This window comes from Lytechinus variegatus, chromosome 3 (genome assembly GCF_018143015.1).
Source record: "Lytechinus variegatus isolate NC3 chromosome 3, Lvar_3.0, whole genome shotgun sequence".
Taxonomy (NCBI): Eukaryota; Metazoa; Echinodermata; class Echinoidea; order Temnopleuroida; family Toxopneustidae; genus Lytechinus; species Lytechinus variegatus.
In genome coordinates, this window is record NC_054742.1 from 1,491,684 (window position 1) to 1,508,969 (window position 17,286).

At 35.6% G+C, this 17,286-nt stretch overlaps 1 protein-coding gene across 6 annotated transcripts in view; it reads right to left on the bottom strand.

Moving 5' to 3' along the window:
* The window catches only part of LOC121409936 (putative helicase MOV-10), a 35,406-nt gene extending 19,852 nt beyond the window's left edge, over window positions 1–15,554 (bottom strand). Inside the window, exons 1-11 of one of the 6 annotated variants that reach the window (XM_041601727.1) lie at window positions 15,298–15,554; window positions 10,800–11,009; window positions 9,872–10,199; window positions 8,554–8,682; window positions 7,893–8,005; window positions 4,310–4,410; window positions 3,617–3,762; window positions 2,491–2,592; window positions 1,839–1,998; window positions 1,176–1,321; window positions 228–416 (exon numbers count right to left, since the gene is read on the bottom strand). In XM_041601727.1, coding sequence (XP_041457661.1) covers window positions 228–416; window positions 1,176–1,321; window positions 1,839–1,998; window positions 2,491–2,592; window positions 3,617–3,762; window positions 4,310–4,410; window positions 7,893–8,005; window positions 8,554–8,682; window positions 9,872–10,199; window positions 10,800–10,974 — 1,589 coding nt within the window. In that variant the 5' untranslated portion in view covers window positions 10,975–11,009; window positions 15,298–15,554. Of the gene's footprint in view, window positions 1–227; window positions 417–1,175; window positions 1,322–1,838; window positions 1,999–2,490; window positions 2,593–3,616; window positions 3,763–4,309; window positions 4,411–7,892; window positions 8,006–8,553; window positions 8,683–9,871; window positions 10,200–10,799; window positions 11,010–12,875; window positions 12,943–12,982; window positions 13,006–13,036; window positions 13,571–15,297 lie in introns of those variants that run through there. The other 5 variants (XM_041601729.1, XM_041601726.1, XM_041601723.1 and 2 more) reach the window with 5 other exon arrangements.
* Between the last annotated feature and the right edge of the window lie 1,732 nt (window positions 15,555–17,286).

Below are 17,286 nucleotides of genomic sequence, written 5' to 3' on the forward strand. Positions count from 1 at the left end.
GAAATTACCATGCAGTAACCCAAAAGGATCCTGCATTTTCAGTAGAATTTCAAAACTTTAAGTGATCATTTCAATTCTGATGCATGGAACAAACATCTCTTTTTATATCAAATCTATATCTCAAACCTGAACCAACCACAATTATAGAAAAACAAAACACCAAAAATCCAACATAAACATACTAAAAACACATGTCAATTCCCTAAACAAAGAATCAATTCACTTACTGAAGTTCTGGAATCTTTGAAAACTGTCCTTTGGTTCCAACTTTGCTCCCTGTACCCGGAAATAATGCATCACTAAGCCTGCCCTCTACTGTTGCTGACTCTACAGCTTGATGTTGATTGCGAATTGGGAATCGACTGAAGGTGAACTCAATGTCAACCTTCATACCTTGGATGTACTTGTTCCTAAAGCTAAAGTAAAGGGTGGTAAAGTACATTCAGAGAGAGAGCAAAACATGAACGCATGACATAACCATGTTCCATAAATACCATTGATAGTAACCTCTTTCAAAGTCTTTATCTTTATTGGCTGCTCAATGATGATGTCATAATATGGCCTCAGAGCATGGATGAAGATAAATTCTAACTAGCAAATCAATGCTGTGGAGCTCATCCGGCATCTCGCAACAAAATTGAACACAATTTTAATTTCAGCCCAATTGACACTGTATTGAATTATATTGGTGACATAAATTGAGGATATTGAATTGAAATTGATGAAGAAATGACATAGAAGCATTTTTTTGTGATCTATGAATAAATTTCATATGAATTAAGTATTAATAAGTATAAAGTTTGAATAAAAATAATGCATTATGTACGAATCACTTTTCTAATGGTTTCCAATACTAGAATTAATCTTTCACAATCAATATATGATTACATTAACATACCTTTTCCTCCCAACAAGTCACTGAACACAAATATTATCATACATTATAACCATTGTATTAAAAAAATATGAATTGAAACTGTATATGTATTATTACAAGGTCATACACAAACCACAGCCTCTTCTGCCAGAATATGGTGTATTCTAATTTGTATTCAATTATGAAATCATATGATTCATTATCAATACTAATGGATCAATGGTTAACAAGGAATTTCACATGTAGAGATATGTAGCAAATTGGTATAAATATTGCCAATTGAGAGAATTTGTCTTACTCGGCATGAAATCCCAAGACCAGGTTCTCTTGTTCTACCCTGTGGACGTATCCCTTGTAGCTTTTCTTGTCAGACTTGTCACTGAACCGAGCAAATAAATGATCTCCTCTAAGAACTGATGGACGATTCTCAGCAAGACCAGGTACCTAAATCAATAATATATCAACATATATGACTGACATAGGTTTATTTGATTATAATGTAACTACATGGTATTTAGTGCAAAATACATGTTTACAATTAATATCAAAGAGCTGTTATTCACCTTTTTATTATCTCCGAGCAACCCTCTTTACTATAGCTTTTGCCGGTCTCAGCTGTAATTGATAACATTATTCTGGAGAATTTCTTTCTCATAATCTTTGAAAATATGTATGATGCAGTTTACATATGTAAAATTTATATAACTACAATGCATGTGATTTTAGAATATGAGACAATAAAAGTGGATAATAAAAATGAAAATTGAAATTTATTTGAAATTTGAGGCAGGTTGCCATTGATGTTTGGTGATCAATTAAACCAAAAATAATTACTCATTACAAAAACAATAGGAATACACAGAGTTAATTTGTGATTTTCAGAAAGACCAAATTATAAAAAATCATTCAGTACACAACAGTCTTCCCTTTCTCATTGAATATTAATCAAGAAATAACTTACATGAAGTCTGAGCATGTTGGGTTGTTTATCCTTATCCAGTGTCTGATTTATCCTATCATATCTTCTGATATCAACTTGCATCTGCAATTCTTCTACATACAGTAGTTCATGGAACTTTTCCCGATGGTTGTCTACCGTTAAAGGCTGCTTTAGTCTATCCCTGTGAGCAGAATTTGTAAAGTAAATAAAATGTAAACTGGGTTCCAAAAGATATTGATGAAACTTAAGATATAAAAATACAGTCAAGATGTAACAGATTTTTCCATCTGTTGAGCAGTTGATAATGCTATATATGCATTTTACATGTAAAAAAGGTCATAAGATACACAATTGCAAAAGGGTTCCATAATAAAGAATGGACAACCCTGCTTTATTTCGAAATGTTAGCCCACTTTGCACAAATGCTGTGAGAAAAGAAAGTGGGGTATCCCCGTTTTGGTGGGGTTAAATTGCCATTTTGCCATTTATAAAAGCATATTAGGGAAGCATGCTCGGGGGTACTAGTTTTCAGGTGGAAATAATATATCTATGAGAGCTGTCTTCCTGAAGACCTCAAAAATGAATCCTCAAAAATATTTCCTGAATATATGATTTCAAATTCATCCATGCATTTTACTTTGAATATTGGTATAGAATGCACAACACAATTCACCTGAGTTGGGGTAAGTTACGTCTGTTGTTCACAGTGTTTTGAAGTTCCCGAGGCACATCAAAAAACCCTAGAGGAATACCCTTCAATGGATTGTTTGAAGAGCTGCAAAACAAGAAGAAATGCTTGCTATTTGAACAAAGATTATTTTCTAAACACTGTGTTAATGATGTTTGGTTTCCACCCTGCTTTCAATTTCTCTGATATTATATTATTTTACGGAACAGAATACTCATTGATTTTCATAAAAATGACAGGAACATGTAATATAAAGTAAACTTCTACCAACTGACATAAATAATTCATTCTAGGTAGACATTCTGCTTGATGAATACCATTATCAAAAAATCAAGATAAATAAATTATTTTTTGTTCATATTTTTGGGAGGGAGGGGGTGGTTACTTAAAGGGGAAGTTCACCCTGACAAAAAGTTCATTGTAAAAATAGCAGAAAAAATAATAAAAAATATTGCCGAAGGTTTGAAAAAAATTCATCAAATAATTAAAAATTTATAAGAATTTCAATTATTTGATTTGTGACGTCATATGCGAGCAGCATTCATACATAGCGAATGGTAAAAAATCAAAGAAATATCATTTTCTCAGAAAATTTAAAATGGTTTTCACTGTACCTTTTGTATATCAATAGACAAATCATTTCACACACGATCATGAATAGAAAACAAAATTAAATCATTAGGAACCATACAAAATTAGAAATTCATGCATTTTATATTGCATAACACATGGGGCAGCTGCTCGTTTATAACGTCACAAATCCAAAACTTTGAACTCTAATAACTTTCTTACTTTTTAACGGATTTCCCTCAAACCTTCATTAACATTTTTACTAATTTTTCTGCTATTTTTACAATAAAGTTTTCTTCAGGGTGAACTTCCCCTTTAAGAGTTCCAAAAAAATAAGGAGAAAAGTATTTACATTTACTCCTAACTTAAATATTTTTCTTCAAGGACTCTTAGCAAAAAACAAGGTCAGAAATGGTTTAAACAATTCATGATTCTGTATCATCACTGTCTTTAAAAAAGCAAGATTATATGTCAAAGCTCTACAAGGACTGATGAAATGAAATGGAAGGGAAGTATAACAAATGAATCTTTCACTACGTACAATGAGAGTTGAATTCCTTCTACAATCTCTCCTCTCTTCTCCCTGGCAGTAAACTTTGGGGGATTGGTGTATGGTTTGGATGGCGGTAGATCATCTATCACATCGCTCACAACAGTGACAGAAACAAACCGCAAGACCTGGAAAATCTGGGGGGGGGGGAAACAATAAGAATTTTTCCTTACTTCACTGATATAAAGTGAGAATTAAATACTTGTTTAATTGCATATAACATTGATTTAAAAAAGATTGCAAAATATAATTGACTGTATGCTTTGAAATTTCATTTTCACATTTTGATATGCAAATGAGTTCATCATTATTTATTCTTTCTCTTAAGGTTCATCTGAAGAGGTATTCCAAATAATAGCTCCAGTTAACTGCACTACAAAGTAAATACCAATTTTTATTTGATACATCACAAATAAAAAAAAAAGTCCTAACTTTATTACTTTATATAAGAAATTACTGACCTGGTAATTCAGACAAAAATTTTACCCCCAAAACAGGAAACATTCAGGTAAAAAATAACCTAAGCTTTCTCTGATTTCTTGAAAAAAGGCCAGGGGGCAAATTTATTCTATGAGCTGTAAAGTGCAGAGAATAACCTTCACAAGAAAACTATTACAAGCATTCATTGAAAGTCAAGGAAGATAGAAAAGAAATATATCATTCGTAATAAATCTGTTTTGTTACCTCTCTTGTATCTTCAAGACGAAATGCAAAGACAATTGGACTAGCAAGTCTTCCCAGATTGTCGGCATTGCAGCATAATAGCTGCACTGTGTATTCACATCCTGAGATTGAGAAGAAAAAAAATGATCATCATCCCATAATATCTAACCATATGTCATCTACTACTAGTACACGTGAAAACCAATAAGTTTTTCTTCACAAAAAACAAAATAATTTAAAAAAATCTGTTAAGTACAAATTAAGTTTTTTTTACAATTTAACTCATATTAATTGGATTCACACAAAAAAATGAGTTAATGGAACTAATATTCAATCACAAATAATGTACAAGCATCATTCTAGATCATACACTTATTCAAACATTCTGGCATTCAAAAGAAAAATTGATATAAACAAAAAGTTTAATTAAGTCCTTGTCCTGTAAAATATACAAGGCATAAGCAATTTTGTGTCTCGCCCACCTGAATATGACCTTTGACCTTACCATGTGACCTCCGACTGCAGCATAACATGCAGGTCGCCTAAGTACATCTACCATCCAAGTTTTGTTGAAAAGTAACTTACGGTTGCGGAGTTAGGTGTCATAAGAGAGTCTTGCATGTAAACTTTAACGTTGACCTGAAAATGACCTTTGACCTTACCATGTGACCTCCGACTGCAGCATAACATGCAGGTCCCCCAAGTCCATCTACCATCCAAGTTTGGTTGAAAAGCGACATACGGTTGCGGAGTTAGGTGTCATAAGAGAGTCTTGCATGTAAACTTTAACGTTGACCTGAAAATGACCTTTGACCTTACCATATGACCTCAGACTGCAGCATAACATGCAGGTCCCCCACGTCCATCTACCATCCAAGTTTGGTTGAAAAGCGACTTACAGTTGTGGAGTTAGGTGTCATAAGAGAGTCTTGCATGTAAACTTTAACGTTGACCTGAAAATGACCTTTGACCTTACCATGTGACCTCAAACTGCAGCATAACATGCAGGTCCCCCAAGTCCATCCACCATCCAAGTTTGGTTGAAAAGCGACTTACGGTTGTGGAGTTATGTGTCATTACAGGTTTGTGACGGACAGACGACGGACGGAGGATAGACGGACGGACAACGGACGCCGGACGACATTTGGATCCCTAAGTCTCGCCTTCATCTCTGGTGGGCGAGACAAAAATGATGGTGAATTGCAAATGTAAACGGTGATACAAATCACTTGTGTTGCCAATCCTGGAATATGGGGTTCTGTCATGGTATGTTTTCACAAGGAAACATACTAAAGCCCTTGAACAAGTTCAGCGAAGGGCAATGCGAGTGATCTTGAAACAAATGCAACAATAAATGCCTTATCCACAACGCTTACAAACCCTTTCTTGGTTTACTCTTGAATCCAAAAGGAAGTATCTAATGATGTCATTTGTAATAAAAAACCTGTATAACATGGTATCATGTGAGGACAATGTAACGTTACGACAATGCCAAAGTGAACACACAATTACATTAAAAAACATGAGGGCCAGAAATAAACGTTTGTATCAAACTGCAATATTTACATAGATTTCCAATGCGGGAATGTAGGCCCTCGAACATCTCGAAAGTTCTAAACCTCCTTCGTTATGAAATTCTTTGATTTTTAAATAATTAAATGTCTGCTTTATCTGATTTGTAATGACAATTCCTTCTATTTCTCTTGATTTATTATTTTTCTCATCGACTAATTTAAACTGAATAGCAATTTTATACATAATTTACACACTAAATCTAATCCGGCTTATATCAATCTCAATAACTGATCCAATTAATTATGATAGTAACAGTTTATATATATTTCTGTATTCATGATTGCTTTAATGCTTGATGATTTTTGTTATGTGTTGATAAGACATATCTCACATATTCAATAATATATCAATACATAATCAATACTTAATCAATACTTCTACAGGAAGTATGACAGGAAATCATGTGTTTACAAACTCCAACTTTCATAAAAGTATTACTCATTCTTCTTCCAGCTAAACTTCTGACGCACACACATTTTATGGGTTTCTTATTCACGACATTTCATGTTCTCCCTAAAAGGTCAACTCCCCCAATTCAGAGTAAAGTTATGACGTACAGATTGTTTTGGTCAAGCGTCCAAGGTTGACCAACACCTGTTTGGCTGTAAAGAGTCTGGACCAGACCAATATAAAAAGGGGTTCACTTCTGAACCAAAATCAGATTATTAAAGATTACTTTAGAGATTGTTCCAGCATACAGACAGCTACAGAAGAGTTTATATTTTATACTGCAGAATTTATATTATCTTCATCTTCAGAGTATAGTCACCATCAGACTTACTCATGTATTTATCATCATCAAGTTATCATCTTCAATAAATATATATGAACTGTACATCTTACATTGATTTGCCCCTTCTTAAAGGTCAAGTCCACCTCAGAAAAATGTTGATTTGAATCAATAGAGAAAAATCAGACAAGCACAATGCTGAAAATTTCATCAAAATCGGATGTAAAATAAGAAAGTTATGGCATTTCAAAGTTTCGCTTATTTTTTAACAAAATAGTTACCGTATATGAACGAGCCAGTTACATCCAAATGAGAGAGTCGATGATGTCACTCACTATTTTTGTTTTTTATTGTTTGAATTATACAATATTTCAATTTTTACGAATGTGACAATTAGGACCTCCTTGCCTGAAGCACAAAATGTTAAAATAATGGAATTCCACGTGTTCAGGGAGGAATGAAACTTCATTTCACATGACAATGATGAGAAAATGAAAATATTTCATATTTCATATAATAAAATACAAAAGAAATAGTGAGTGAGTGATGTCATCAGTTCCTCATTTGCATACCGACTGAGATGTGCATATAACTGTTTTGTGAAATGAAACGAAACTTTAAAATGCCATAACTTTCTTATTTTACATCCGATTTTGATGAAATTTTCAGTGTTATGCTTGTTGAATTTTTCTCTTTTTATTCAAATCAAGTTTTTGTTGGGGTGGACTTGTCCTTTAAGTCTGGTTGAAAATAAAAGAGCGATATCGATCCAACCACAACACAACATTATCATTTTAATGATGTGATTGAGGGAAGTATTGTGGAGATTGGCTTGAGGTGACCAAGTCTCATGATTGACCATTTTTTTCACAGTATTAATTTTGCTCTAAATATCTTATATATTTTATTTCTATTTTAAATGTCTGACCTGGATGGAGTTGGGAAGGTTTGGGGAGGAAGACCTGTGGGTTATGGTTATTACGTTAGCATTTCCATACCCAGGCAGCCTCTCGAACTCTCATCCAGGTCTTACTTTCTCTATCATGTCAAATAGTGATGATCTCTTTGATTTGTTTGTATACTCTGTGTATTTGATATGCCAAATAAAATGATAATTAGCGCAATTGAACAAATTTGTTTCTTTAGAAGGCAGAGTAAATTTGAGCGCAAAAATGATGAGTGCAATTGCAGAGTCATTATTTCTTCTGTTCAGGTGACATGTCAACCAGAGTTAACAGATGTCCTGGTGACTGTATTGAAATGCAGGAGTAAATTGGTTACTTCACTTCAACCACTTACCCTTGGGCATTCTCAGTAAATTGACCCCATCAAAGACCTTATGTTCATCCTTGACACTGAACTCTTTACGAGGTCGCAGAAGAGCGATGGATATGAAGGCAATCTCCCTATCACTGTGAATTTTAAAAAAGTCTTGCAATTTAAATGTACAATATTGACCATCCATCTATAACAACATAAAGTACACATGACAGGAATATACAAATTAACATGAGAAAATGTAAGGAACACACTTTTTGTACAATAGAAGGCATGAGGATAGTTAATGTCACTGTGTTAAAAGAAAGACACAAATCCTTCCTTTACTTCCAATGTATGACCTTTACAACATTTAACAATATCACATGTATCATATTTCAATCACCACCCCAAGCAAAAAGGTGCTTGGTCAGAAGACCCTACCCCACGTATTCCTTATAAAACAAATAAAAGAGTTGTCTCTATAACTTTCCCCAATTCACTCTCCCTGTTCCAAATTGCCAATTTGCAGTTTACATGGTCTCTTTAGTGATCTCTCACGTTTCAAAACATACAGTGATCTCATGGTTCAAAAGGTATAACTCCCTTATTTCTTATCAATTTAATTCGAAATTTCTTAATTCTGTTTCAGATTTTTCTCCTTGAAAATCAACCAAGGTTGGATTGCCATTGAATTGCTTACCCGACTGACTTGATGATGAAGCGCACCTCTTTAGTTGTTCCTCTTTGCATCTGAGTTGTTACATTCCCATTGTCATCATCATAGTCTGTTTCAAGGGATACACCATTCTTGGTTTCAATAAGGCCACCCCTGATAGAGAAATGATAGATCCAAAAGAAATGGGACTGATTTATTCATCATTGATTCTTTCAATCAATCAATAACTTCATGTTCAAAAGGCTTGAAAATCTCTGGAATTACAGGCCAAAAGTACCATGAACCATTCTTTCCATTGAAATGAAAAAATAAAATAAAGAATGTATCTGATCTTAAAAGGCATCATATTGCAAAAAGGGAAGAAATCAAGTATTTCATCCATAAGCTTCAAATCAAAGGGATTAGTCTATAGAATGAAAGTGGTAAAATTCTCAACTATTTCACAGGAATGCTGTGAGTACAATGGTGACTAAATGCAGATGTAAACCAATATAATCATAATATAAGAAACTAAATATTGTCATACTGCTATATTGATAATATAGCAGTAGATGTTGTTCACAGACTTGTCTTGAACTTGAAGATAGTGTGTTACATGGGTTTTCATTGCTTGATAAATTGTTCAATTGTAGGCCTATATATCCTTGTCTGTGTAGGTTACATTCTATCAAATTAGGAATAAAACGTAGAATTAATGGTGCTACAAGGGCTCTCTCTCTCTCTCTCTGTTTTAGGTTTCTATTAATTTTTCAAAATAAAGACTCTTCTAATATCAGAAATATGCATGAAGGAAAATAATATCCTGAATTTTAATGCCATTCCAACCAAGAGAAGAAACTATTTTTTAAAATATGTTTGTCGAAGACCAATTTTACCTGATAAGGAATTATACATTGAAAATGAATACTGGTAACAATTATACTATCAAAAACTTAATATAGAATTTTGAGTGGGTAACCCTCAGTTAAAAAAAAATGGAATTAAAAACATTCAGAATTTTAAGAATTTGATGATTTATAACTGAAATCAATACATTTTGGAAAAACTTCTGTAGCCTAGAGTTAGTCATGGTTTATGGTTGAAGTAACATTTTTATTAAACTGTGTGGCAAGATACATGTAGTCATAATGGCACTATCAACTCAGTTGAGATGGGACACTGCTGAGGAGCAATAATAAAATTAAATAAAATTTTACCATTATTGTTTGTTATTTCTTGGCAACATAGTTATTTTTAAGCTTTAGAAAGATTAACTTTCTGCTGACAAAAATAAGGTCTTCTGAATGAAAGACCATTATTTCCAGCATTGAATACCCCAGGAATGAATTATTACAATACAAACCTTTTCGAATTTAAGTCCTTTTTCAGCATATTAACTCTGTGGCGGTTCCCTCGAATATGATCCCTGTATGTGACCTCAGAGTTGACTTTCACTCCGCAAACCTCACAAAGGCAAGGGTAACGTTTGCGCTGGCCAGACCGCCTCCCTCCATCTCCAACCCCGCTTGCTGGTGATCCTTCTTCATTTAGAACCTCCTCAGATTTCCTAATGGTCGTGTACTGGTCAATCGTCACAGAGTCATAGGCCCTCTGAGAAACCACATGACCATCTTTCACTCGTATCCTCTTGTTGCGTTTCAAGAAATTGATCAGCGTTGAAAATCCACATACTGGAAGAATCAGAATATGAACAGATGGATGTTGATTCAGAACAAACATAAATCAAATGAAAATGATAATGTAAAATTTTTAACTAGGCCTATGTTCAAAGCTGGTGATCACTTGATTGCACTATGATACAAGACAAAAGCATTAACAAAATGAAGTTTTGAGAAGATGAAAATTAGACACTTGGTGGTTTCCAACATGCAAGCATAATTATTCACAATCAAGTAAAAACAGACAACCCAACAGCCAAGTAATACATGGATGGTAACGAGGAAAGAGCCCCTCAAAATTTTCATAGGGTTCACGGCATATATTTGTCTTTTGTTTGGAAAAGAGCTCGCCTGAAAAAATATCAAATATTTTCCTGCAAACAGAACAATCCGTTACTGCATGAGAATGAAAAAATTACATCACTTCTCATAGTGCAATACACACACTGATCTGATTTCAATGGTTATGCCCAAAAACATCACAAGTCTAGACCTAAAAAAGTGGACCGATAAAGAGATATAAAAGCATGACAAAATACATAAATAAAATGTATCCTCTGAAGCAGATCAAACTAGAGAAATAAAAAATGTGATTTGGCTCCTGATTGTTACCTTTAACACCTTGTCCTTGGAGAGAAGGCTTAAATTCATCATAGTAAAGGTCACGTAAAGCTTCTTTCTCTGTGACCCCTTGATGACCTCTACTCCCGAGGTATTGGAAGAACTTCTCTCCAATGTCAAGCACATCTTTGGCTGGATATTTTCTCCTTGGCTTGGAGCTAGGCATCTTGGATTGATCAGCAATTGGATATTATCTGGAAACTTGAAGAGGGATAGTAGGCTCCTAACTGGACTCAATTTGGTGCAAAATCAAAAATTACTCTCTCTACCCTCATCAGAGCCCTGTTAAATATTAAGCCACATGTAAAGAAGCAATTATGATGGTGGGCCCAAAGTCTGTGCACCTAACAATTTGAGTTAAGATTTAACATGAATTTCTTATCATTTCACAAAATCTTTCAGTTAATAATGTACCTTAAATTATTATGAGTAAGTGTACCAAATTTCTCATTGAAAAATGAAAGAAAATATAGGATTTTCTTGAAAAAAAACCTCGGGGAAGTAATTTTCAGATTGAAAAAAAAATGGTACCCCATGTCTGCACACTCATTCACTTTGCACTTGATTCAGGGATTTTGATGAGAAAGGCTGCATTTTGAGGCTGTCACATGAAATGCACTAGATTAATTATTATTCCACTATTTTGAGTCAGATTTTTTTATGAATACCTGTCTGTATTGCATGTGTAAAGTCTGTGTTCGTTGCATATCTTCTTTTACTAGAATCGCGCAGATGAGCATGTGAGCAGACAAGGGAAACTGCGAAGACTTGGGGGAACTTCAGGATGCAAGCAGATATAGTTATAGGCTTGATTACAAGACACAAATAATGCTTTATTTCATTATAAAATCTGTGAAATAAAGAAATATGCTTGCTATTATGGTACATCACCCAGCTAGATCAAAATACCTATCTAGGCAAAACAAGCATGAGAGGGGGATCCCCAATTAAGTTACTAAAGAACAATCATCAAAATATTACTGGCAGTACCAGACATAATACACAGGTTTAATTTGTCACGGATAGAAGGAAAGCTATCCCCAAAATATTCATTTTTTCTGCTTACATGTCACAACTATGCAAGATCAAGAAGATGCAATTTCCAAAAGTTATGAAATATGAGTGTAGTAGGAGAAACTTTCACCTCATTCTGCGATACACAATGTAATACAACAGATCTCAGTATTATTTGACTTTGTTCAGATAAATTTCAATCACACAACTCAATGCACTTTTTTCTAAAAACGTGTACAAAAACGTAACAAGAGGAACACCCTCTGGCAACCTTGCCTGCATTACGCGATTTGATAAATCAGCACCAGCAGTGCTGACTTTGAAAACACTGGATCTAATTCACAAAGACACAAAGAAAACATTCATGTGATAACAAAATACTAGGGGCCTATGTCCATTTAGCTTCTATACCATACACCGGGGGGGGGGGGCCACTTCCGATTCACGAGTGGATGCCATGCACGACCATGGGGTCTCGAAAAGCACCCTAAACACATAATTTCCATATTCTGAAAAATGCACCCCTTAACAAGTATTGGCGTGCATGTGAAACCCTACCCTAACAAGTGTTGGAAACAACACGATACTCTTGGCAAATATTCCCTGAAATGAACCCCTAAACAAGTACAGGAATGTTTTATTTGTACGGGTCCTTCGGTCGTCGGCTTTACCTATTTGGTTTAGTACGACCCCATCTTCTACACCTCGCGCAAATCGGACTCTAAACACGAAGTGTTGAGGCAAAAAGGACATCCTTTATAAAACATTTTAATTTTGTTATATCATCATCGCAAATTCCAGCCTAAACGCGTAATTTTCCTAGCGAAATAGATACCCTTTTTTCATTATTTTTGTGTTTTTGACACCCTTATCACGTTACGTTCGTAAACGTGCCCTATCGTGAAAAAGACATCCTTTTTACGTGTTTTTGGGGGTCGCGCATGGAATCCACTCGTCAATGTAAGTGGCCCCCCGGGACCATACACAACTATAAAGTCACACTTAAATCTTTGTGAAACACCCCCCTGGTCTCTTAAAAATCATGTAACCAACTGTGTAACTTAAAGCCAAAAAGGTGATGATTTGTACGCTCCCGCTACTGCAGTGTATAGCAGTGTAGTACTAGAATAAGTCTGAAGTGGAGTGGAGTGTATACGAACTATCACTTGAGCCTGGCTTTGAAGTTCGAGCTCAGGAGCTCGTCGTATAGTTACCACTCGTGTCGTTGTAATACCAGCACATCTAAGTAAGTTCTAACCAATGCAAAAATAAGATGTCCGACTCTGTCACGTCAAGAAAGATACACTAGATCTTCTGAGACTGAGTTCAAGCTCGAAGCCACTTCAACACCTGTCCAAGCGTCCAGCAAATCGACCGTAACTATAGCAGCTCGCTTATCTCCTCTCCTTATCCACAATAATACCACTATATGCCAAAATCACGTGTTTACGCGCTGCGTGCCACTGCACTTGCACTCGGGATGTTACGTTCCAGGCGGCGGGGAATTCCCCTTGATGTTAGTCTACTATGCCAGACGTTTTATAGGCATCCGAGACTTCGTCAACACTTTGTCCAAGAAAATAATGATGAAGTCCGGGATGAAGTGCGCTCGAGATGATCAGATCTGTCAAATTTCCTTGATTTTAATTGGCTGAGAAAACCTTCTTATTTGGTAACTGTCAGATTAAACAAGAATGCTCCTTGTCACAGGGAACTTTGTGAAATTCGGACCGTCCCTCCCCACCCGCAGGTGACGGTTCACCTGCGTTGGTTGAAAATAAGCAACGTTTTTGCTATAGCTCTCAACACACAGGAAAAAAAATCAGTAGGCCTAACAAAATTTTGGATCGCACTTCGCGCTCGCATCAATAATTATTTAATAGGATACTCACCCTGTTCATACAAAAATGCGTAGAATGTCCAGTTCACAGGTTGCCATATTACACATTGTTGGCTCGTGTTTAGCGCTCGCACCGATTGTTTATCAAAGTAGTCATTCTGTTCCTGGTAAAATAAAATCTCCGTCCAGTTTTCTGGTTAGAATATCACAGATTGTCAGCTCGCGCTTCGCGCTCGCATTATTCGATTGATGAGATATGAGGCCCGTATCCGGCCCGTTTCCTATTCATGAGTCACTATAAATGCAGTCTTCAAACGGTTTCTTTTCTGGTCAGTATATTTAAAATTTCAGCTCGCGCTTCCGGCTCGCGTTAATTCTTTTGTTGGATTCACATCATTTTTTCATGATTACAAAAACTTCTCAGAATGTTTATTTTTATGTCTTATTACATTCAATTTTCAAAAGTTTGAGCTCCTGATTCGCGCTCGCAACATCTCGCAAGGATACCCTTTCAACAGTAATTATGTCTTTAATTGACCAAAAAGCGAGTTTATGGAACCTCAGATTTGATCTTTTTTTTCAAAAGCGCAACATCTCGCAAGGATGCCCTTTCAACAGTAATTATGTCTTTAATTGACCAAAAAGCGAGTTTAGGCAACTTCAGATTTGATCTTTTTTTTCAAAAACGCTCGTTCTCTACAATCTAAATATTTATCTTATCAATCAGAAATCACTTAATAAAATTCTATGCTCAACTTAGTTACTACAAAACACAACTTCTTCACACAGATGACAATCTCATGGTGAACATATCAGTTTGCATCAAAATGCCCTTTTTGGTATATAAGTGCTCTTTTTTGCCCCCCTCCCCCCCCCCGGCGAAAATATGTTCTGCCGCCCCTGCCTTGAAGTAACGAACTTAGGTTTAGGCCTACGGGTCATGATCGTAATCTATGATCTATTAGGTCCTCATATCAGAATCTCGCCGCAAACAAATCTAAGGTAGCAGGGCTCACACTAGATTAGCAAGAGGATAACAAGACAGGGAAAATCTACTCACAGACATTTAAAAAAAAATAGCCTGTATAATATGCGGACCAAAATGTGGGTAAACTTTTGGGCGCGTGATTCCTGCGTGCTCCCCGTGCCTTGTTCTTCCTCCTCTCTTAGTATATAGATCACAAAGTACTATTGAGGTTTGCAGAAGACTGGCAGGTGCAATGCACCTGATAAACACATCTGATGAAATAAATCATTGTAAAGTAGAACAAAAAACAGTGGATAGAATGACACCCTGAGAGTAGTATATAGAGATGCACTGTCATTATGGTCGACAAATAATAGAGTACAAGAAGACATCGTACTGTACAAGAGACAGCGTTCAGCAGGGGTCGCGGAAGCGGGGGCTGAACTTTTTTTTTACAAAACTGTGTACATAAACGTAAAAATGACCATAATTATTTAAGATTGTGATTTTTGCATGGTATCATAAAAATATAATAAGATAAAAGAGAAGTATACCATCCAATGATTAATCATTATGCGACAAGATCTTTCTGTGCTGTGATCTCTGCGGCGTAAATTAAAACATTTCAATGATCATTAACTTAGAAAGGAATTAATGTGCATGCCTACCTTTTCAGTACAGACATGGACTATTTTGTCCTGCCAAGAAGCATCCAGCATTAAATTTCTCAGTTTCCGAATACAAATAAGAGAGAAGGCCTATGTGGTTGATATATTTATTGATAACAAAAACAGATATAAAAGTTATCTTCCAATCTTCCAAACTTGTGTTTTCTCTCTATCGTTGCTGTAAAACCTCTGGAACATAAAAAAAAAAATCCGTAAGCCTATAGGCCTATGCCTAAATATATGCAGCAGTGGATGTAGATACACGATTTGGGTCCACATAAAACAAAACGTTTCTTTAGAGGAATTCAGTCGGTGATCGATTGTATTTCATATTAGTAGCATTTATTCAGACCGTATAGTTATTGAGCAGATATTTTTTATAGAACCGTACCCCTATGCATGTGAATCTATTGTACAAGTAAAGATTATCATCTACACTAGCATGTGATCATGCGTGTGAAACAAAGACTATATACTTGAGATATGCGGGAATTCCCATTTTGATCATTGCGCAATATTCGGTAGATTGCCATTGTTCCATATTGGCATTACTTCATAGGAAGTGACAGCAATATCTGCATGGGGCAATATTAACCCAACTTGAAAATGGAAGAAGCAATAATCCTTTTTAAAGTTAGTCACTCTATTTTTGTGTCGCCTTACTTTGAATAAATTCTACAGGCCAATATAATTTTTGTTTAAAAAACGCATCTTGATCGTGATTACAAAAATTGCACTGATAGAATATGTTAAATTTTCAGGTTTTAATACATGAAATATCAATTTATTTGAGATCGCGCGCTTCGCGCTCGCATTATTTAATTTGGTTTATATGATACCTTATCTTGTTTATTAGCATGAAGTTGCAATATTGAATGCTTCAGTCTAATTTGTTAGGACTGCCTCTCACGTATGAAAATCAGCTGTCAAAAAATGGCAAACTCGTTGGTTCCGTCCCGGCCTGTATATAGGCATCTATCCCTATGCCTGTAGACAGGCCTATCACCGGTCAGTTGTCGTGACTGCTTGCAAGTACATGGGGATAGACCCCGGAATAGGCTAATCTATTTAAACCTACGTACTGTACTAAGAACACGTTCACTCTTAACTGGGCTCTTGGCCCCTCCGAGTTTGCAAACCTAAACTCATCTTGGTCATAAGTTGATTCTGCATGTATTACAGCTCCAGCTCCTCTGTTCATTGGCGGCGAAAGCCAAAAAATTTAAGGGGGGGTCCACTTGAAATTTTGTAATGGACACAGGTAAAAAAATTTAAAAGCAAAAAATAAAGTTATCAACAAAAATATTTAGGGGGACCGCCCCCCACCTCAAATTTAGGGGGCTGTCCCCCCGTCCCCCCCCCCCCCGCTTCCGCCGCCTATGAATAAAGTTATGACCGTAACAGTAAAAATACAAACTGAAAAGAAAATGACACAGTTACAAGCCTTTTCCTTGATTTATTTTGCTAGATCTGATCAATTTTTATTAAAACTTAGCAAAATAATACCATAATAATCAGGTGATAAAAAATGAACAGAATGATCAAAATATATTTCCAAAAAGATTGTCACTTTTTGAGCGATTATCTATGGCTGTTGAAATCTACGCACGGCTCCTCGCGAGCGATTGTCATGTTATAATTGATTTTATCTCCTTCTCCTTTTATATTTCACTCCTAATTGTATTTAGAATCTACCCCAACGTAAAAAAAAAATGGCCAGGGATCACTAAGGCAAAGCATGGGAGGAGATCTGTCCCCAAAGGTAGGTAGACCAAGGATTGGAAAAGCAAAAAAAAGGGTAAATTTTAAGGTCATTTTAACACAAAACAATTTGACCAAAAACAAAGGGGTTTTCACCCCTTTTCATAAAAAAACATACCTATATCATATATAACATACCTAAAATAGTAGGGGGACATTTGATATTGTGCATGCCCCCCCCCCTACTATTTTGCATTCTCCCTTGTCCCCCTGGAATTTCCGCCCATG